Below are 19,961 nucleotides of genomic sequence, written 5' to 3'. Positions count from 1 at the left end.
TTAATTGAGAATTAATATAGGTGTGAAACTGTAAGCACCAAAGCTCAGACAATTGCATAGTCTTTGATATTTTATGCCTGCCTACATTAATTTTAAACATACAGAACCTAGATTCTGATTGAATGTTATTTCAAAAGTACATAATTAAACATTTATTCAAATAAGGAAGAAATGTTTAAGTGAATGAATATACAAATATACAAACACATTACCTTTTAAGGTGGCCTAGTATACAACACTTCTGCACTTTGACTTGATAGAAAATATCATGCTAACTACAATATATGTATCTACAGGTGTACCCAACGAGGTCAATAAAATAAATGCTTTAAAAAAACTACTTTTTCACTTAGTAGAGAATAGTTTTTTTATGAAATGAGGGCATATTTCACACTTCTCTACAGTATGTTAAAGAAACAAATGCATTAATTCTTTAAAAGAAGTTTTGAGAATAATTTGTCAAACATTACTCAGATAGAAAGGTCTAAAACTTAAAGACAAACTGAAAGGCAGAACTGAAAGATATTTTTAAAACTTTTTAAGTACCAAAGAAAAGCAATGAGCCATGGGAGATTCAGTGAATCTATTATCCTTTGCAACAGCTTGATTTAAGGATGAATTTGGAGCCCAGGGACCTTCCAAGACATGACGCTGAGACATTAGTCCACCTGAATCAGCAGAATGTAGAAGTAACATAGATGACTGACTAGAATGTGAAGTAGTAAAGTTTTGGTGGCCTACACCGAAATAACTATGAGGCACTGGTTGAGCAAATGACACATCTCCAAGACTTCCAGAAAAAACTCCATGAGGTGGTGGGGACATAAACTCTCCTGTGTCCGAGGAGGTAAACTGTGATGAGTCACTGGAAAGTTCTGGACTGTGATCTATGATACCATGCAGCAATAGATTTCCTGGTGGTAAAGGAAGCTCTGGACTTGTGTAGTTATATTGCTCCTCGGTAACAGGCTGCAGTCGGCTACAATGCCCATTGCTTTGCGCAGACTGGGAAGAATCCTCTAAACTGAAATCCATGGAGCTTCGTCGACATCTGTACATTCTTTGGGGAGATGTAAAGCCAGTATTTTCCATTGGCATGTTGTGAACATGGAATTCAAAAACAGAGCTACCTCCACTGCTTATGTTGTCATCTGTGGATGTCAATACAGGCGGTGCGGAATGTGGGAAGGAAATGTGTTGATACCAAAGGTTTCCATCTGTGGAAGTAGGATTTGTAGATCCAGAACACAGAGAAACGGGCAGAAAAGGAGTTACAGTGCTGTGACCCAACTGAAAACTCTGTACCTTAGGTGGATGAAAAGTTTGGTCGAACTGAGGAAAGTCACAATTAAGGCCTCCAGAAGGATGCACTTGCTGGTTAAGACTAATTTGCTGTAATGGATGAACTGTCAGATTTATGCCATAGTTATCCGGAACTGCCTGAATACCTCTCGTCATCATGGCAGAATGAGTACATCTCTGCATAGTGTCATCATGAATTACACGATCTGTTCTTTGCATTTTATTCAGGTTATCCGGTGATACATTGTTTTGTATGTGAACAGGTTCTGTTACAGACCAATGTGGACCTATTCCAGGCATAACAAGCAGAGATTCTGAAGTTCTTTTTGCATTTTCACCACCAAATGAATGAAGAGAGTAGCCAAGATTCCAGGAAGCTGGTTGGAACTGTCTGTTGTGAGCTTCTAAGAAGGATGTGCTTTTCCGCCTCTGGTTAATAGCCATTTTGGGAGGACAAGCAGGAGGCGGAGAGAAGGAGATAGGCCTGTCCGGAAAAATGACCTGGGTATCTGAGAATGCAGGGGCTCCCCTGTATGGGTGCATCGTAGTCTGTGGCTGCATTAATATGAACAAGACAAGTCTTTTAAAAGCAAACAAAAGACAACATTTCCACATGAAAAGCCTGTCAATTCTACAAATGTAGACATTATAGAATGAAGGTTTTCCTACAGGAGTGAGTGCCACAAAAACACAAAAAAATACACATAAAAGATGTAAGAATCAAAGTGTTATTAAATACAGCTACTGCACACAGTATAATTTTGAAAATGGAAAAACTGCTTTATATTTTCAGTTCTATTTTAATAATTTCATGTTAAAAAATATGCTAATACACAATACTCACTAAAACAAATCAAAATCTAATGCATTTCTGTAAATGTCTGTTTATGTAAGTCATAGTCAAAGTAAAAAACAAATCAGCCCTATGCTTCATTGTGAAATTTTAAGCTTTTAAAATTATTACTTTGACTGTCCACAATATACAATTAGTTGTATGGGGAAAGAGAGCTTTATGCAATTGGATGCAAACTGACTGAATTTCAAATAATTCAACATTACAATGACAGCTGAAGGGTAAATTTAGACATTAATTTTTATTACTTAAAGTTTTCTTTATCTAAAAGTTTAATTTGTCTGATTGAGTCCACTGTACTTCCAATTATTAATACATGTAAGTAAAATATACATTATGTAATATGAGCTATAAAGTGAGGTATAAAGAATCCCAATAAAATCATTAATAAAAATACAACCAATTTTATAATTTCTTAAGTAAACCTGAAAAGCAGATTTTCCAGTATAAACTAATGTAGTGTGCAGGCTGTATTTAATGTGAACTCAGGGCTCCAAATGATCTTATCAATGGGACAGCAAATAACTAAAACTTTTCTTTCATCATAAATTAATATTATTGTTCTTACCTCTGACTTGTTCCACTACTACACTATTACTATAATTATATAGGTAGTGGTCTAACTCTGTTTATGATTAAGGATCACATCTTATAAGAATTAAGCAATACCTGGCTGGGTCTTATCAATATTTTATATAGTTAAAGGTTTTCTGATTTTGAAGACAGATTTTTCTTAAAAAAATCACAAATATCACATATGTAGCTTAGTGACTAAAGTGCAGGCTTATTTCCCATCATTTACATATTATGTGACTATATGCAGGTCTCTTGACCAGTCACAAAACTAAGAATAAAGCATCAACTAAAAATGCAAAATGCAAAGGTAAGGAAAGGCAAAAGCTTTCATGGGAGACACTGCCCACTTTGGAAATGTCTCATTACAAATTAAACATCAAGTATGTATTTTTAATGGGTAAGTATATGTAAACCAAAAAAAAATGCTTTTCATTGTAATAAATGCCCAGTAATCATCTTTATATGCATATTTTTATTTGTGGAAAACAAAAAAGAAGACCACATAAAACTAAAATAAATTTTAATTTGGTCAAATTGGCACCAAATTCGTTTTAGAACAACTAAAGTTAAAATATTAAACTCACTGTTCGATCTTGAGCCATTAGATGTGTAAACCCCTAGCATTAACACTGTTCAAATAGTCTAGCTTCTCTCAGGTTGTGTTTTTTTTTTTTAACTCTCCCTTCAAACAGATTTAGGCACTAGGGGAATGACTGAACACATAGTTAGAAAAAAAGAAGTAAAGAGTACACCAGGTAAGCCAAAATGCATTTTCGATTAAATAAAACAAAGCCATGTATTTTAATGCATTCTTGTTTCATCATGGCACTGGAGAGCAGAGGCGTGTTGCTTGTTGGTCAGACATGAAAGTAAGAACTTCACTGTACTGTATATTATTACTAATACTCCTAACTTCTCTTCCTCCATATCTCTCACAATATTTGTTTTTAAGTTAATTTGTTGTCCCTTGATAGACATTATATGGAGATACTGATCACTTAACCTGTGCTGTACACAGACAAACATACAGGGCTGGCAAGGAGTGCTGGGAGACTGGCTCTCCGCTGCTGGCGTGGAAGGGCTGAGCGTATGGGTAGGACACATTCCAGTGCTTTAGAAAGCCTTCCAGCAAAGGTTTCTTCAGATGTACTTCTGAGGCATGGTGAAAGGGGAACAGAGGAAGGTGCAGGAGGTGGAGTAGAGGGTCGCTTGAATGGACAAGACAGGACAGGGATGGCAGAAAGATGAGGCACACAAACCGACATGCTACGACCACGGCGATGCTGGAGGAATGGAAACAAAACACCAATGAATCCAACAAATGAGAAAAGGAAACAGAACACTCTTTGGTGTGTTGTGATAATTAAAACAGAATGCACTCAGTTTCGGATGGTATCTGACAACAAGGTGAAATGCTTTACAAAATATGTTAAAAATGCATTAAGAGATGAGATGGGAAAGTTTACATTTCTCTATGTTAGTTTCAGAGATTATAAGATAGGAGCTTGTCAGTATTAGAACATTAATTCGTTGGACAGACGAAAAAGAGTCTTGTGAAGAAAAGAGCTCAAAAAAATTATAGAGGTAGAATTTATTTTTGTTTCTCTATTAATCTAATGAAGATCAAAAAATATTTTTTTTTTGCTTTAAATTACTTATACTAAATATCCAGACACAACTAGTGCCACAGTAAGGATTAAGGTGGTTATACAAATATATACTTGTCTGACAAGCAAAGGGAAGAAAGCTTATCCAAGTATATTCTTTTCAAAAACCAATGGATATACAACGGATTGAGGTGACAATACAGGTCCTAGAAAGTGTTATGTGTCTGCTACGCAAGTCGAAGCTTCTCATTTAAGCTAGCATTTTACTTGAAACATATAGTATATAGGCTATCTTAGAATATTTTGCAGAGATTAATAAAAACTCAGAACATTAATGGGCACAACATCGATGCGCTACACCAGGGGTCCTCACTGTCCTGAAGGGCCGCAGTGGCTGCAGGTTTTTGCTCCAACCCAGCTGCTTAATAAGAAGCACTTATTGCTCAAGTAACACTTCTGCTTCACTTTAGTTGCCTCGCTCGTTAAGATTATGAATCCTTATTGCTTATTTTAGTGTTAAACAGCTGGTTTTTAATCACCCCTTATTAGCAATAAGCTAATGACAAAAGAGACCAGCATTTCTCCATTTAGCTTTTTACCTTTTATTCCTGTGTGTATTTATCATCCACTATTGGGTTTAATTAAATACTTGTAAAGAAAGTGAAGAGAAAAAAGGGAAGGACTGAGAATTACTCCTCCATTTTAACCTTCAAATCATTTGGATGATATCCTTAGAAAGGGGAAGAAAATCTAGGATATCAGAATGACCGGACATAGCAGAGTTAAAGCACTAACAAGCCATGAAATCAAATTATTGGCAAGAATTGCTTTCTAATTAAGCAACCGGGTTAGAACAAAAACCTGCAGCCACTGTGGCCCTCCAGGACAGTGATTGAGGACCCCAGCGCTACACAAACAATGTTACAATATAAGAAATGAATAATTTTCTTTTCACCACTCAATTTCCAGTTAATTTAACATAATGACTAAACTAAAAAAAATAAACTCTCTCCCACATGTTGTATCAAACTGCACAATAAGTATTAGTAGCCCTTGTTTTATAGTGGTTTTCAAATTAAAAATAATGTTGAACAGTATACAAGAAAATAAAAGTTAATAATATTTGGAGAAGCACCACTGGAGTGACCATTTGTCTATAAACTGCAGTACAGTTAAAGGGAAATAATGTTAACAGAAAATATATTTGTCAACTGGCAACTATCTCCAACATTGTCACTATTTTGAATTATTTTGTGGATACATTTTTGGATACGTGAAATAGCTTAATCATTGTTTGTTCAGTATTTAATTATCTTTAGAAGATAAAATAACTATAGCAGTCATTTAAAACTATACTGCAAGCTCTACCATGAAGCACCGTGTGTACAGCACAGCAGCTTAAAATGAAATATGCTGTGCTGATCACACATCACAGGGATAGAAAGAACAATATAAAGGTTGGTTAGTATTGTGCATTCTCAATAACCATCAGAAACAAATCTATAACATAAAACCAATAACAAAAATGGGTGAGGGAAGTGTTCTTATCCAGTAAAAAATCAAATCTTAAAAGATGCACATTTCTAATTTAAAAACTGGCCATTTTTTTTTTTCAAAAGAACACACAGAAAATCAGATTCAAAAGAACAAATGCACAACATTAAAAAACAATAAAATAGGGGTTAAATTCTACATACATTTAAGAAAGGATTAAACAAGGATGCAAGGACGGGTTTTGTTGCATTAAGCAATGCTCGATTGAAAAGTGAGAAGAGTTGGGACTACATATTGCATGCATCATTCTATAATGATATTAAAACCACAGAAACATGCGGTATCCAATAATACCATCCTGATTTTAATAAGATTTTGGCAAAATATTATTTGGTTTAAAACACTGTAGTATATTCAGTCTTTCTCCGTAAATTATGTAATCAATAATACATGTCTTGAAGTTAAAAACAGCAAATATAAAGAAGCTCTACATCTAAGAACTACTGTGCAAAACAAGTAATCTAACGTTTTTTTCTTTCATTTATAGAATCGCAGATTTATTATTTTTGTAATTCTCAATGATATTCTATTTTGTTTCAACATTCCTTAAAGAATAAGTAACCAAAAAAAGCATCAGAAACATATTTGTGGAACATATTATGTGTACAGTATATTTTCCAGATCTGTCTATTCATGACTAAATTATTTGAATAAAACATAAACCTACTAAAAATGTAATGCTCTTTCACATAATGATTTAACACTCCTGAAGACATTTAGTACTCAACAGTTCAAACCAGATGATGTCTTATAATGAAAGGTGTGAGAAAACCAAAACAAATTTAAATATCAGTCTCCAAAATTAACACCTGTACTATGAAGCACACATATAGTACCTGTGGTAAAAATCACTACAAAAAAAAAAAAAACCTGCCCAAAATAACTGAAGGGATTTTTTCATTTACTATATCAATACACTAAAATAAAAATTAACCTTTCTTAAGTTACAAGTTTTGCACTTTACTTGTACATAACTTAGTACCAATTTATATTATTAAAACATACACATTTTAATCCTTTTTTATTTCACTCTAATGTGTCATTTGAGGTCTTGGAAAAGTGACCTTCCTGGGTGACTGTAACAATTTTGGCAGGGTGCACCTGTGGTTTTAGGAAGGCCAGTACATTCTACGAAAGGAAGGGTGTGTGCCGCTTACTGTTCATTCACTCTGCATTACTCACCCTAACAGTTGTTTGCTGCCTAGTTCATTCCTAATTGCTGGTTCATGATAAACCAGTCTTGGCAGTTCTTATTGATGAGTCAACTATATTACACAAAGAGACAACAGGTGGGAACGAAGACCAAATGCAGTACTTTTTGCCTGGAGGAGTGTTAAAACTTCACTAAAAATATGATCTGCTTTCCTCAAGAAATCATATTACTTTGAGTGGCTGGACTTACCACTACTGGCTGCTGTAATAATGATGATGACATTGTTCCCAACTGGGCTTGCTGGACAGAAGTTGATGTGCATCCTGGGACTTGACTAGGTAGAGCTGGATCAGGTGGTGAACCATAAGATAAATTTTGCTGACTAAGATGAGACTCTGAATAAATAGATGAGCCCTGTCCACTGTCAACTGTACCATCAGCTGAGGAAACAATAAAACATTTTTACTATTAATGCTATTCTACTTATTAGTTACTTTTTAAATAGCATTTTTCAAACATAAACTATGCACACCCTTCTGATTAGTAGTTGGTGTTTAAAGTAGCAATTTGCAAGACATTATGCTTTCATTGTAACTTAGCAGCATTCAAAAATGTCATCTAAGTGCTTCCTCTGAATTTTGTGAATTTAAAATGCACTAGAAATCATAACACCAGTAATATTTATGATAAGACAATTAAAAACAAGTAATGTCTTTTAGATGAATAAACACATGAACAAATTAGTTCAAAGTTATTAACTAGCCAATCTGTAATATTTTTAATGACAAAAGTAAAATATTTCAACTTCAAAAAAAAAAAAAGATTGAGCAAACTTAAAACCACAACATCCTTATCTTAGATGTAAAAAAGGATTTTTTATATAATTATCTGTTTCATGTTAAACTAATGTAACATACCAGATGCAGTAGTACTAATCAAATTAAAATATTCTGCCACTGATTATAAACAGATTAAAAAAACAAAAACAAACTAATAACTTTACAAAAACTGTATGTCACCAGACTAACAAAACAGCATACATGCAACTGAAACACCAGCTTGCTGGTAAAGAAGTTGCTGGTGCTGGTCAGCTTCTGGCTCCTCTGGCTCCACCTGAGCTGGCAGACCTGCTGAGATAGTAGTAGTGGTCGTGGTAGTGACTGTGCTTGAAACAGTGGCAGATACATTTGCCTGCTGGCCCTGTGCAGACTGGGTAGAACTTGTGTGCCCCAGCTGATTCTGGAGTTCCACTTGTTGCTCCTCTTGTTTTCTCTTTTCTTGTTCCTCACGTACTAACTGACGCTGCTCTCGCTTACGCTTAATGAGCGAAACACGATCCTTAATTGCTTTTGCCATGGTCTTGTGATCACCTTCACACACATATCCAGACTCAACCTGGGAAAAAACAAAAAGTAAAACAAGGTAAATGAATGTCAAAAATGTTTTCTTCTTCTTCTTCAAAATTATTATGAACACCATGAATAAAATGAATTTGATACATCCTTATTTATTTCAAATGACCAAAGAATATCCTATACTACAATCACTTAAACTGCGGTGGGCTGGTGCCCTGCCCAGGGTCTGTTCCTGCCTTGTGCTGGCTGGGATTGGCCCCAGCAGACCCCCGTGACCCTGTGTTAGGATATAGTGGGTTGGATAATGACTGACTGACTATCACTTAAAAAATGAATTTCACTTTTAAAAAAGAAAAGTCCCAGGACTGCCATACTTTACAGTTTGTGATTATTTTGAGTGCACATGTTTTTCAAAATAAAAAGGTTATCTCACCATAACACTTGCATGAAATCAAGGCACCCTCTTCCCACACTTGCACAGAAACAGCAATGAAAAAGCGTGCATAAACAACTAGCCTTAAAAGGAAGTTACGGGTAAAATAAATCAATATTAAGCATAGCTAAATTTTATATATCAAATTATTTTCTTTAAAGCACAGTGGAGCGATGGACTAACAAACTCTTTATATCTTTTTCTGTATCAACATGCTTTTAAATTTTGGTTTGTCAAAGAATCCCTGCTACGTTGTCTACCCACACCTCCAGGTTATTACAGTATTTATATAAATTTTATTTAAAATGAATACACTATATGTTGATTATCCAATGGATGAGAACTTGCGCTGCATAGATGTCTGAATTCTGGAGTGATGTTAATTACTGGATAGTAAACTGACTGTCATTCCATGGAAAACCAAACCATTTACAAACAGCAGTGCAAACCCTACCTGTTCTAAAAGCTTTTACTTCAGAATCTCACTCCATTTTCTCATGCTCACCACCGACAAAGAGAACATGGGCAAAGAGAACAAAGTAGCATTTAGAAAGATCACTGAAGATTTTATGGATTTTATTTAACTTTCAGAGGAAGTTGTGGAAAACTGAATAAAACTGCTGAACATCACAATATTTTGCATGATGATCTTTGTATAAGTGTGGGTGTGTCTTTTAGTTTTTTCTATGTAAGAATTTTTTTTTTTTTTTTTTTTTAATGCAAGGTGTGGTTTAAAAGCCTAAAATTTCCAAACTTAAAATATGAATTAGGTTACGTATGAATTCAGATCAAAATGGGTATTCAAAATTAACATACTGCTTCAGGCCAAAAGAAAGAGCAAAACAAGTCAATATCCAGACTGAGTCTGCTTCATGGCTATACCCTTTAGGTTTTCCTTGTTCCTATATCTTTCAAGGAAGGATTAAGGCTCCTAAATGATGACAATTCTGTCCAAATGAAAAGCTTTTCATTGTTGATTAATATTAATAAACACTCAAATGTAATGTTAGGTACTTTTACTTTATTAGTAGTAATTGTTAACTTGCCTTTGTTCCTCACTGCATATTCTTCTGCATTAATCTGACAATTTCTAATTTTATAAAAATGGTACACTAAAAACGTTCACCAAAACTAAAAATATTTTAATGTTGGCAGACTGAACCTGAAAGAAAGAGAAAGACACACTGCGAGAACCTTTCAATGGGGAATGGTAGCATCTCATTGTGCTTACCATGAGATGGTAGCCTACGGTAAATATGATTTTGCTTTCCAGCAAAGAACTGTGTGTCTTCACTGATATCAATCACAATGTACAATGTAGATTAAAACTTATCAAGAAACAAACTGTGCATTCATGCCACTTGCTGAAAGGATATCTAAATAAACTGTTAAGTCATTAACACATTGCTTTTCTTTTGGTGAGACAGTTATTCAAGATACTTCATGAAGTAGGAGATTTGTCAATTACTATGCGTTACTGAAAATCCATTTTCAACATGGCAATTAAAAAAAAATGTAATTGTCATGAAAGGATTGATAACCATTTATGTTAGGGATGTCACAAAAAATATTTTTTGGTATTAATTCAGTACCAAAATTATGAAAACATAACAGTTCCAGGTTTTTGTTTTTTTTAAAACAGTATCAGCAGTACAGAGAAAGTCAGTACTGCATTGATGCGTGACTGCAAGTAGATAAAATTACTCCAGGAGGCACAATAATACAAGATAAAATCTACAAATACAAATGGTTCACAATGTTGATGATGTAGCACCGCATCAACACATGTCAAAGGAAAAACAGCAGAGGTTATGTCTGCAAATGCTTTTGTGATCATGCATTAGAATTTCAGCAAGCTGAAATCGTACTTGTTATTTAAAATAAAAAAGCAAAACATACAGTCTCTAGTCACTGTGTTTTATCCTATTATGGAATTAATTCAGGAGCAGATATGTGCCTGCTCTGAAAGCAAAATAACATTACTGTTCAAATGAGGTGTAATCATTTAATCTGCACGGTCACGCATTTGTAAGAGGAAATAAAAAGATAACAAGATTAGTCACATTTAATTGTGTCAAACATATGGCACCTGGACTCAAACTTTATAGCACTTGCTAACCACATCTTACTTGAGCTCTGACAAACTTTCCTCTTTCTATTTCACAAGTCACACTCACATCACATATCATGCTGTGTCGTTTTCCAGTCCAAGACGCATCCCCTTCCTCAATTACCTGTTCACCCTATTGGTCAGAGTCAGTCTAAGACCGGTGGACTTAGTGTGCTACATACATAACTTGCGGTGGTGTTCTTCATTTGCATAAAACAGAAATGCTAAAATAGCTGAGGGGAGGCGTTTCTCTCCCAGTCTCAGTGCTGTGCTGTCAATGTATTTATTCTGAATAAATTATACAAAGATACTATCCAGGTAGAGAAGACATACAATGGTCCAAGTGTAAAAATAGGTCCTCGGTTTGCAAAGCAGTCTCTTACTTGCATGTTTCACCGTGAGCCACTTTTTTCAATTAAAATGTCTTCTGAAGTGTTCAAAACCAGTGAGAAAGACGTATTAAAATGCACTACTAATAGGGGCACCTGTATGTTAAGTGATTTAGAACATTTTGAAATTTATGCTAAACAAAAAAAATGGAACAATATGCTGGCACATGCAGTAACCCAAGTGTTGGCACTTCTATATGTTATTACATTGTTTTCATAAAAAAACAATAATAGAATAAAATTCAGCATATAATTATTCACAGTGTATAATGATTGTGTTTTTGAAAGCAGCGAGCAGTCACACAGTAAGGACAAATTAATGTGTATATATCAAAAATTGACATGCATCAATGCTCTATAATGAAATCATTGCACCTTGAATTGTACTTATAACTAGTGATTCACAAACCAATTGTGGATGCAGTTTGCTTTACACCAGACCAGACATAATGAGACCCATGCATACCAGAAGGTTCCACTTATGTCTAAGGATGTCACTGTCAACTATAGTGGTAGAAATTATGTCCACCTTGTCTCAAAGATTAACAGAGTAATTCACAGATTAAAAAATAAAAACAAAGAAAAATGATGCATGTAAAACTGCCCTAACCAAATATTATACTTGATGTACAAGATTTTCTCATCAACTATACAAAAACAATCTCATACTTTCTTACAGCCTTCCTTTATATTCACAGCTTGCCAAAACAGCCACAGTAAAGGCAACTCTAAGCTGGAAAACAAAAACTGACTCTCTATATGTAACAAGACACTTTCACTTTCAAATGCATGTCAGATTACAAGTTTGTGATGTATTGCGGTTGGGTGCAGGTTTCCTTTGACTTTTCACAGATTCAACCACCTGTTTTCATATCAAAGTGATGGGAATCATTTTCCAATTGTATATTTCAAATCTGACCTCAGCCCTGACAGTCAGATCAGGTGTAAATTTATACTGACGAAGTTAGTTAGTGTTAGATCATGATGTTTGTTTGGGGTAATAGGAAGAAGGACAGCGTGAACGTGACGAAGTACGTAAAGTACCATAAATTTACACCCTATGTGACGCTGTTCGTTTTCAAATAATATTGCATTAGTGCGATGATGTTTTTTGACTGGTAACATTCAGGTCATCAAATGGTTTCTTCAAAATGTCACATATATTTGTGTCTTTCTTTTTTTCCCCGGTGCTGCACTGATATCATGCACCAGAAGGCATGAGCTTATTCAGTGCGAATAGGAGCATGCAGGTGGCCCTTTGCTGCGTGCTACAACAAGCTTGACCTGACAGCGATCAACGCACATGCACTGTGCAAGGCATGCACGGGTCCACTGAGAAAAGAAGAGTGTTCTTTGCTCACCTTGTAGAGGATCTTCATCGTCGCTTATTCTAAGAAAAGGCGATGGAAAAAGAGGATGCAACATCGACAAGCTTCTTTCCTGCACTGCCGCTTCCCCCCAGGAAAGCAAACTCAGTCAGTGTCAGGTGCCCCTTCAATGTAATAGGAACCACAACATAGAGAAGTGTGTACATTGCAACAGGTACTCATGTTGTAAATGTAGGAAGGACGGTCCTCCCGTGTGTGGGAACTGTTAACATTTGAATTTGATGATTGTACATAGCGCGGAACTGACCTCTCTGTGCTATTCTTTCCTCTGCATGTCCTGGAATACAAAAGAAACACCACCATGCACCAAAATGTGAAGACTGGGCAAGATTGGGAAAAAAAAATGTGGTCACTAATTACAAGTGCAAGAAGGTATGCGAATGAGTATGAATAATATGAAAAATGTTGCATCAGTGCCACAATGTTTTCCAAAATGTATTATACAGGGCATAAAAGTAATTATTCCAAATATCATATATACCTATGTCTCTGTTTTTTTGTCAGTGCGGCTTTGACATCATGGACCATAAGGTTCCATAATTCAGCATGAGCAGGAACCCTCAATAAAACTGAATAAAAAAAAAATTCAAGTAACAATGAGATACGAATAAGGCAGATTCACCAGCGTTTGTGGGTCAGCTTTTAAACAACCCCCCACCCCCCGAATAAAAAAAACACTCACATCTACAGTTATTCCCAATTACAAATAAAAACTAACAGTGTCAGATCTGATATGATATATCGTGATCATCACTGAGAGAATAAAAGTGATAAAAAAAAAAGCTAACTTTTAGTAGTACTATAAATTTAAACCGGCTGTTACAGATGCAAATCAAATGCATGTTGTTAGTGTATAATATTAACAATAAGAGCAACTCACTACTCAAAACGGTAAATCTGCAAGGGAGCTGGTTTCAAACTCGCAACCTGCGGATTACAAGTCAGCAGTTTAAACACTCCAACATGGATGTTGTCGTATTGCACTTGCACCTTTTATGAAAGTGCTTATTTGATATTTGGACTTCAGCCTTAATACATTATACAGTTCATGTCGACATTTTGTCATCACTACCACATGAAAAAAGTTTTCTGTTTTAACAATGTGTTTACATAGATTGTTGTAGACACGGAAAACACATGAAATGCATGTGTTCCAAATAGCGATCTATTATTTCCCCTCTAAAACTCCAGCACTTCACTCCAAGATAATCAAGGTTCAAGTTTGGAGAACTTTTAGCCCTTTCTGCAGCGGTAGGGGGGGTGGTATAGCAGGCTGCTTGCTGCAAGACAAAAGATGCTGACGGAGAGGTTCGAAGGGATTTAAGGTGGGACTGATATACAAGCTTTTTCGTAGGTTTTGGTAATTCTAGTGTTAAGATGGCCTAAATTAATGAGTTAGCAAATAAGGAGACGTCTGTTTAACAGGCAGTACAAGCTGTCAGTAGATGGCCATATTTTCTTGCACTTGCCAAACAGATTATTATAAGTACAGCATTACTAAACACTTCTATATATATCTATAGCATTTTAAGTTGCAAAAACACATATAGGCACCTTGACCAGCTTACAAAGGTAATTTAGTATCATCAGCTGGTATTTCTTTTATTATCATTTAACCTGAGTCCTCATGTTTAAACTCCTTTTTTACTTTTAATATTATCATAAATATCATAAAATTTTATGGACAGAACTTATAGGTGCAGCCAAGGAGTGGAGGGTGCCCTGTTCAGTGATCTAAGGACTGCATGTCTTTTTGAGGATGATGTAGTCCTGCTGGCTTCATTAGACTGTGAACTTAGACATGCACTGGGGAGGTGTACAGCCGAGTGTGAAGTGGCTGGAATGAGGATCAGCATCTCCAAGTCTGAGGTCATTGTTCTCAGCCGGAATACAGGTGAAAGCCCTTTCTGGGTTGGGGATGATATGCTACCTCAAGCAGAGGAGTTAATTATCTCAGAATCTTGTTCACAGATAACGGAAGAAGGAAGCAGAAGTTCAACTGGTGGATCACAGCGGCCTCAATAAGTTATGCAGACTTTATACCAGTCAGCTGTAGTGAAGGGAGACCTGAGCCAAAAGGTGACCAGTCGATCTATGTTTCTACCCATATCTATAGTCACAAGCTGTGGGTAGTGACGAAACAACTAGAGGATTTAAGTGGCAGAAATGAGGTTTCATTACCAGGTGCCTGGGCTCACCTTTAGAGATAGGAAGAGGAGTGCAAAGATTTTGTGAGAAGCCACTGGTCCTGTGTATCAAATGGAGCCAGTATAGGTGGTTCGGGCATCTGACAAACATTTCTTGGTTAGTTGTAGGTTTTAAATTGTTACTCTCCAATAAAGTCATTTTGGTTCAGTGCCTTTCTGATTGAGGAATCATGAACACTGACCTTTGACTGGAGTTTTTGGATTTTATTTGTTTATTTTCTTTGATTCTCTGAGACTTTCAGGAGGATTCTACACTGTGATCTTGGATTAATTTTCGCAGGGCAGCCACTGTGGATAAGATTCCCTACTGTTCTACATGGTTTCAATTTGTAGCAAATCTCTCTTTAAGTGAATAAATGACTCTTTCAACTTAAACTTCCTTTAAAAAAATCTTTTTTTATCTAGGAAAAAAAAATGAATATGGAAGCGTATGCCATCATATGTTGTCTTTTTATAGGTAGTTAAGATTAGATAAGATAGCTGACTCAAAGATAGACCGCAGGAGTCTTCTGTCTATTCTAAACTGCTTACATACTCTGTGGTCACTGATTGGTTTATGGTTGGCTGCTACAGGAACCAGTCCAAGGCACCCTAACATACACTATATAAAGCCAGGTCAGATATGCCAAATAACCTGACTCGCAGATCTTTGAGATAAAAATGAAAAATCCAAGTGCACAACTGCCCATGTACCTACAGTATTTTTGTGCAAATATTTTGGAATATTAGTACCCTCTTGTGGTTTCTTACAAAGATAAAGCATATTGTGCTCTAACGCCCCTTTCAGAAAAATCTTACATTAAATTAAGAGACAACTCTTTATTCACAGGTTAGCTATATGGAGAAGAATTTTTGTTCTAAGAAATTTAACCAAAGTTGGGAGATTGAAAAATCATAATTTAAAAAGTAAAAGCAAGGCCACTAAGGTTAGGTAATTGAAAAAAATTTTCTACACTTTCCCCCTGAACTACCCTCTATTCTCTTTGCATAAAATATGAAATTCTGACCAAGAATCTGACAATACCAAGTACAAACATAGGGACAATATACTGTACATACTTACTAGTTTTTTTTTCCATCATAAATAAGTAATGATGCATCATGTAAGCAAGCAATACTATTTTGTTTTCTTTTTTGATGTACGGAAATGGCATTCTCTGGGCGAAGTGCTGTAAAAAATGGTTTCATGAGGGATTAAAACCTAAAGTGACTAATGAATTCTAAAATGCAGGAAAGCCTACATAAGCAGCATTAATGTGAAAATGGGAGCATTCTAGTACATATGGACATAAATTAGCCTCATGTGAGGGAAGTAAATTGTGGGTGTTTTTGAAAGGAAATGGAGGGGTTTCCTCAGTGTAGTAGTACAATCAATGAGTTGCCTAATCCCATTACTGCCCCAAAAGAATTTGACATGGATTTTTACAATCAAATCTGATGTCACTTAATTTTACTTTCTTCGCTATAACTGCTCTTCTTCTGTATCAGTAATCAGTACAGCCTAATGCTTGTGGCTTAGCAATAAAAAAATAATGTATTAATGTTTAAAACAGCTATGGTGTGCCACTTATACTATTTTTTTCTACTTTTTTAAATCCAAAAGTGTAAAAAATGAATGGCGCATGAGACAAGTCATGAGTACTTGTGCTAGCACCATTGGCTAAATCTGTAAAATTCACTTTAAGGTGTACATGCAAATGACTATGCAAGATCGTTGTTTCTGAATCTTTTGTAACACCTTCCTGCTCAGTTGACAAATAACCTCAGTTAAATCTTTAGGCTTAAAATGCTTGTTTACTTTGTGGAAGTACTATAGTAGTAAAGCAATGTAATTGAATTATTTGATGAATATAAATAATGAAAAGCATTTTGCTGGAAACAGCCTACTTACTGCCTCCAGTAAAGCAGTAATATAATTTAAACCTTTAACAAAAGGAAAATGTCTATAATGATGTTTCAGCCCTTAGATATGTCAATGTTTATTTGAAGAGTCTCTCTTTCACAAGTTTAGGAATGTGACAAAAATAGAATTGTACTTGTACTGTTTATTCAATTTGCTCATCTATAAATGTTTTGTTTTCACGTAGACAAGTTGAGTCAGATTAGACACTGTATCATGACACTGCATGCACCTCTGACTCCCAAAGTGATCTGTAAATAAAATCCAAGTGGGTGTTGTAATCCTTTCCTTTAAATAATCTGAAAGATCCAAAGAATTACCAAATAGGGAAGGCTGATTTTTTTCTCCCAGCTGTGCTTTTGTATGTTAAACAAAGTACTTTCGTACCTTGTTATAATGAAGGGCTATTAACCATGAGGGCAACCTGTTGTCAAGTTGAAATTTCAGAAACTACAGAAAAGCAGTATTTTGCTTACTTAATTAAAAATGGAGTTGCCAAATTCACGGCAATAACCTTGTAAACTGGCAATCTTTAAAGAGACTATTAACCCAAGAATTTCACACTACCTACCTCTAACCTAAAATCTCACTTCCTTTAGTTTGATTACTAGCCTTGTATATGGTACCCTCTTTAGATAGATAGCACTTACAGTGGTGTGAAAAACTATTTGCCCCCTTCCTGATTTCTTATTCTTTTGCATGTTTGTCACACAAAATGTTTCTGATCATCAAACACATTTAACCATTAGTCAAATATAACACAAGTAAACACAAAATGCAGTTTTTAAATGATGGTTTTTATTATTTAGGGAGAAAAAAATCCAAACCTACATGGCCCTGTGTGAAAAAGTAATTGCCCCCTGAACCTAATAACTGGTTGGGCCACCCTTAGCAGCAATAACTGCAATCAAGCGTTTGCGATAACTTGCAATGAGTCTTTTACAGCGCTTAGGAGGAATTTTGGCCCACTCATCTTTGCAGAATTGTTGTAATTCAGCTTTATTTGAGGATTATCTAGCATGAACCGCCTTTTTAAGGTCATGCAATAGCATCTCAATTGGATTCAGGTCAGGACTTTGACTAGGCCACTCCAAAGTCTTCATTTTGTTTTTCTTCAGCCATTCAGAGGTGGATTTGCTGGTGTGTTTTGGGTCATTGTCCTGTTGCAGCACCCAAGATCGCTTCAGCTTGAGTTGACGAACAGATGGCGGACATTCTCCTTCAGGATTTTTGGTAGACAGTAGAATTCATGGTTCCATCTATCACAGCAAGCCTTCCAGGTCCTGAAGCAGCAAAACAACCCCAGACCATCACACTACCACCACCATATTTTACTGTTGGTATGATGTTCTTTTTCTGAAATGCTGTGTTCCTTTTACGCCAGATGTAACGGGACATTTTTCTTCCAAAAAGTTCAACTTTTGTCTCATCAGTCCACAAGGTATTTTCCCAAAAGTCTTGGCAATCATTGAGATGTTTCTTAGCAAAATTGAGACGAGCCCTAATGTTCGATTTGATTAACAGTGGTTTGCGTCTTGGTAATCTGCCATGCAGGCCGTTTTTGCCCAGTCTCTTTCTTATGGTGGAGTCGTGAACACTGACCTTAACTGAGGCAAGTGAGGCCTGCAGTTCTTTAGACGTAGTCCTGGGGTCTTTTGTGACCTCTCGGATGAGTCGTCTCTGCGCCTTGGGGTAATTTTGGTCGGCCGGCCACTCCTGGGAAGGTTCACCAATGTTCCATGTTTTTGCCATTTGTGGATAATGGCTCTCACTGTGGTTCGCTGGAGTCCCAAAGCTTTAGAAATGGCTTTATAACCTTTACCAGACTGATAGATCTCAATTACTTCTGTTCTCATTTGTTCCTGAATTTCTTTGGATCTTGGCATGATGTCTAGCTTTTGAGGTGCTTTTGGTCTACTTCTCTGTGTCAGGCAACTCCTATTTAAGTGATTTCTTGATTGAAACAGGTGTAAACAGGCCTGGGGGTGGCTACGGAAATTGAACTCAGGTGTGATACACCACAGTTAGGTTATTTTTTAACAAAGGGGCAATTACTTTTTCACACAGGGCCATGTAGGTTTGGATTTTTTTTCTCCCTAAATAATAAAAACCATCATTTAAAACTGCATTTTGTGTTTACTTGTGTTATATTTGACTAATGGTTAAATGTGTTTGATGATCAGAAACATTTTGTGTGACAAACATGCAAAAGAATAAGAAATCAGGAAGGGGGCAAATAGTTTTTCACACCACTGTATACTAAGGGGAAAATGTAGCTTTCCTTGAAAGCCTAATAAATATTGTAAAACACAACAATCCCACTTAAATACAAATCAGTACTACTAAAGAGGAAGACGACTTCTGACTGTGTTTAAAAATTAAAACAGCAGTTACTCTTACAGTTAGGCATTATAAAAGTATACTGTATTATCATTAGTATAAAGAAGTCCTAGTAGTGTTCCTTGACAAACCTCTGCTGAATACTTGGTTGGTTGAAAGAACTTAATAATGCTGTGTCAGAGAGAGGACGTGCAGCATTATTCATGACTATCCTCGGTTTTGGCAGGTTGAGAGTGAGACTCATAACTTTGCCCATCTTTTTAATTACCCCATTGATTCAGTGGGCCTTTTTAAAAGTGATATTTTATTTGAAGTGATTGTTCTAACACATCAAAGAGTATAAAACAGTACTGACTATTGGAGAGAACATATAAAGGATGTCACTGCCCACATTAAAAGAACACATGCTCCTAAGAAAAGAAAAGAAAAAAAAAAAAAGAGTCTGAACTGCTCTTTCCTATATACATCCTCTGTGATACAAAACCAGTCCAGTCTGACCTTGATGTGGACCCCCAAGTACTTGTAGCAGTGCACCAACTCCACATCATGTCCTGTATAGTGACTGGGTGTATAATACCTTTGGTGTGGCCAAAGTCAATAACGAATTCCTCAATTATGCTGATGTAATTTGCAGACAATTCTCTTATTCTCCACCCGATTCCTACACTCTTGTCTAATTTCCTTTATCTGTACTCCCAACTAGTGGAGAATCAGCTGAGAATTTCTGCAGGTGACATGATCTGGTGTTACATTTATAGTCCACGATATACAGGGTGAAGAGCAAAGGAGGTAAG

At 35.9% G+C, this 19,961-nt stretch overlaps 2 protein-coding genes across 7 annotated transcripts in view; both read right to left on the bottom strand.

Moving 5' to 3' along the window:
* Positions 1–19,961, bottom strand: part of LOC120539703 (serine/threonine-protein kinase WNK1-like) — a 332,709-nt gene that overhangs the window by 163,148 nt on the left and 149,600 nt on the right. For all 6 annotated transcript variants that reach the window (XM_039770078.1, XM_039770079.1, XM_039770080.1 and 3 more), the window contains exons 8-9: positions 8,086–8,440; positions 7,295–7,485 (exon numbers count right to left, since the gene is read on the bottom strand). In XM_039770078.1, coding sequence (XP_039626012.1) covers positions 7,295–7,485; positions 8,086–8,440 — 546 coding nt within the window. The remainder of the gene's footprint in view (positions 1–7,294; positions 7,486–8,085; positions 8,441–19,961) is intronic.
* LOC120539704 lies at positions 329–4,302 on the bottom strand. The gene is made up of 2 exons (XM_039770085.1): positions 3,760–4,302; positions 329–1,857 (listed from the first exon to the last, which is right to left on the bottom strand). Exons 1-2 carry the CDS (start codon positions 3,994–3,996, stop codon positions 529–531), a joined length of 1,566 nt encoding a protein of 521 aa, XP_039626019.1. The 5' UTR covers positions 3,997–4,302; the 3' UTR covers positions 329–528.

Source organism: Polypterus senegalus, chromosome 11 (assembly GCF_016835505.1).
Source record: "Polypterus senegalus isolate Bchr_013 chromosome 11, ASM1683550v1, whole genome shotgun sequence".
Lineage (NCBI taxonomy): Eukaryota > Metazoa > Chordata > Cladistia > Polypteriformes > Polypteridae > Polypterus > Polypterus senegalus.
This window is presented reverse-complemented; position numbering and strand designations above follow the sequence as displayed.

What these genes read in the sequence shown, in the direction of transcription:
- LOC120539704 (XM_039770085.1), bottom strand. Translation starts at nt 3,996, where the DNA reads ATGTCGGTTTGTGTGCCTCATCTTTCTGCCATCCCTGTCCTGTCTTGT. An exon ending in CAGCACTCCTTGCCAGCCCT is followed by an intron (nt 1,858 to 3,759) that starts GTATGTTTGTCT and finishes ATATTAATGCAG; the next exon opens with CCACAGACTACGATGCACCC.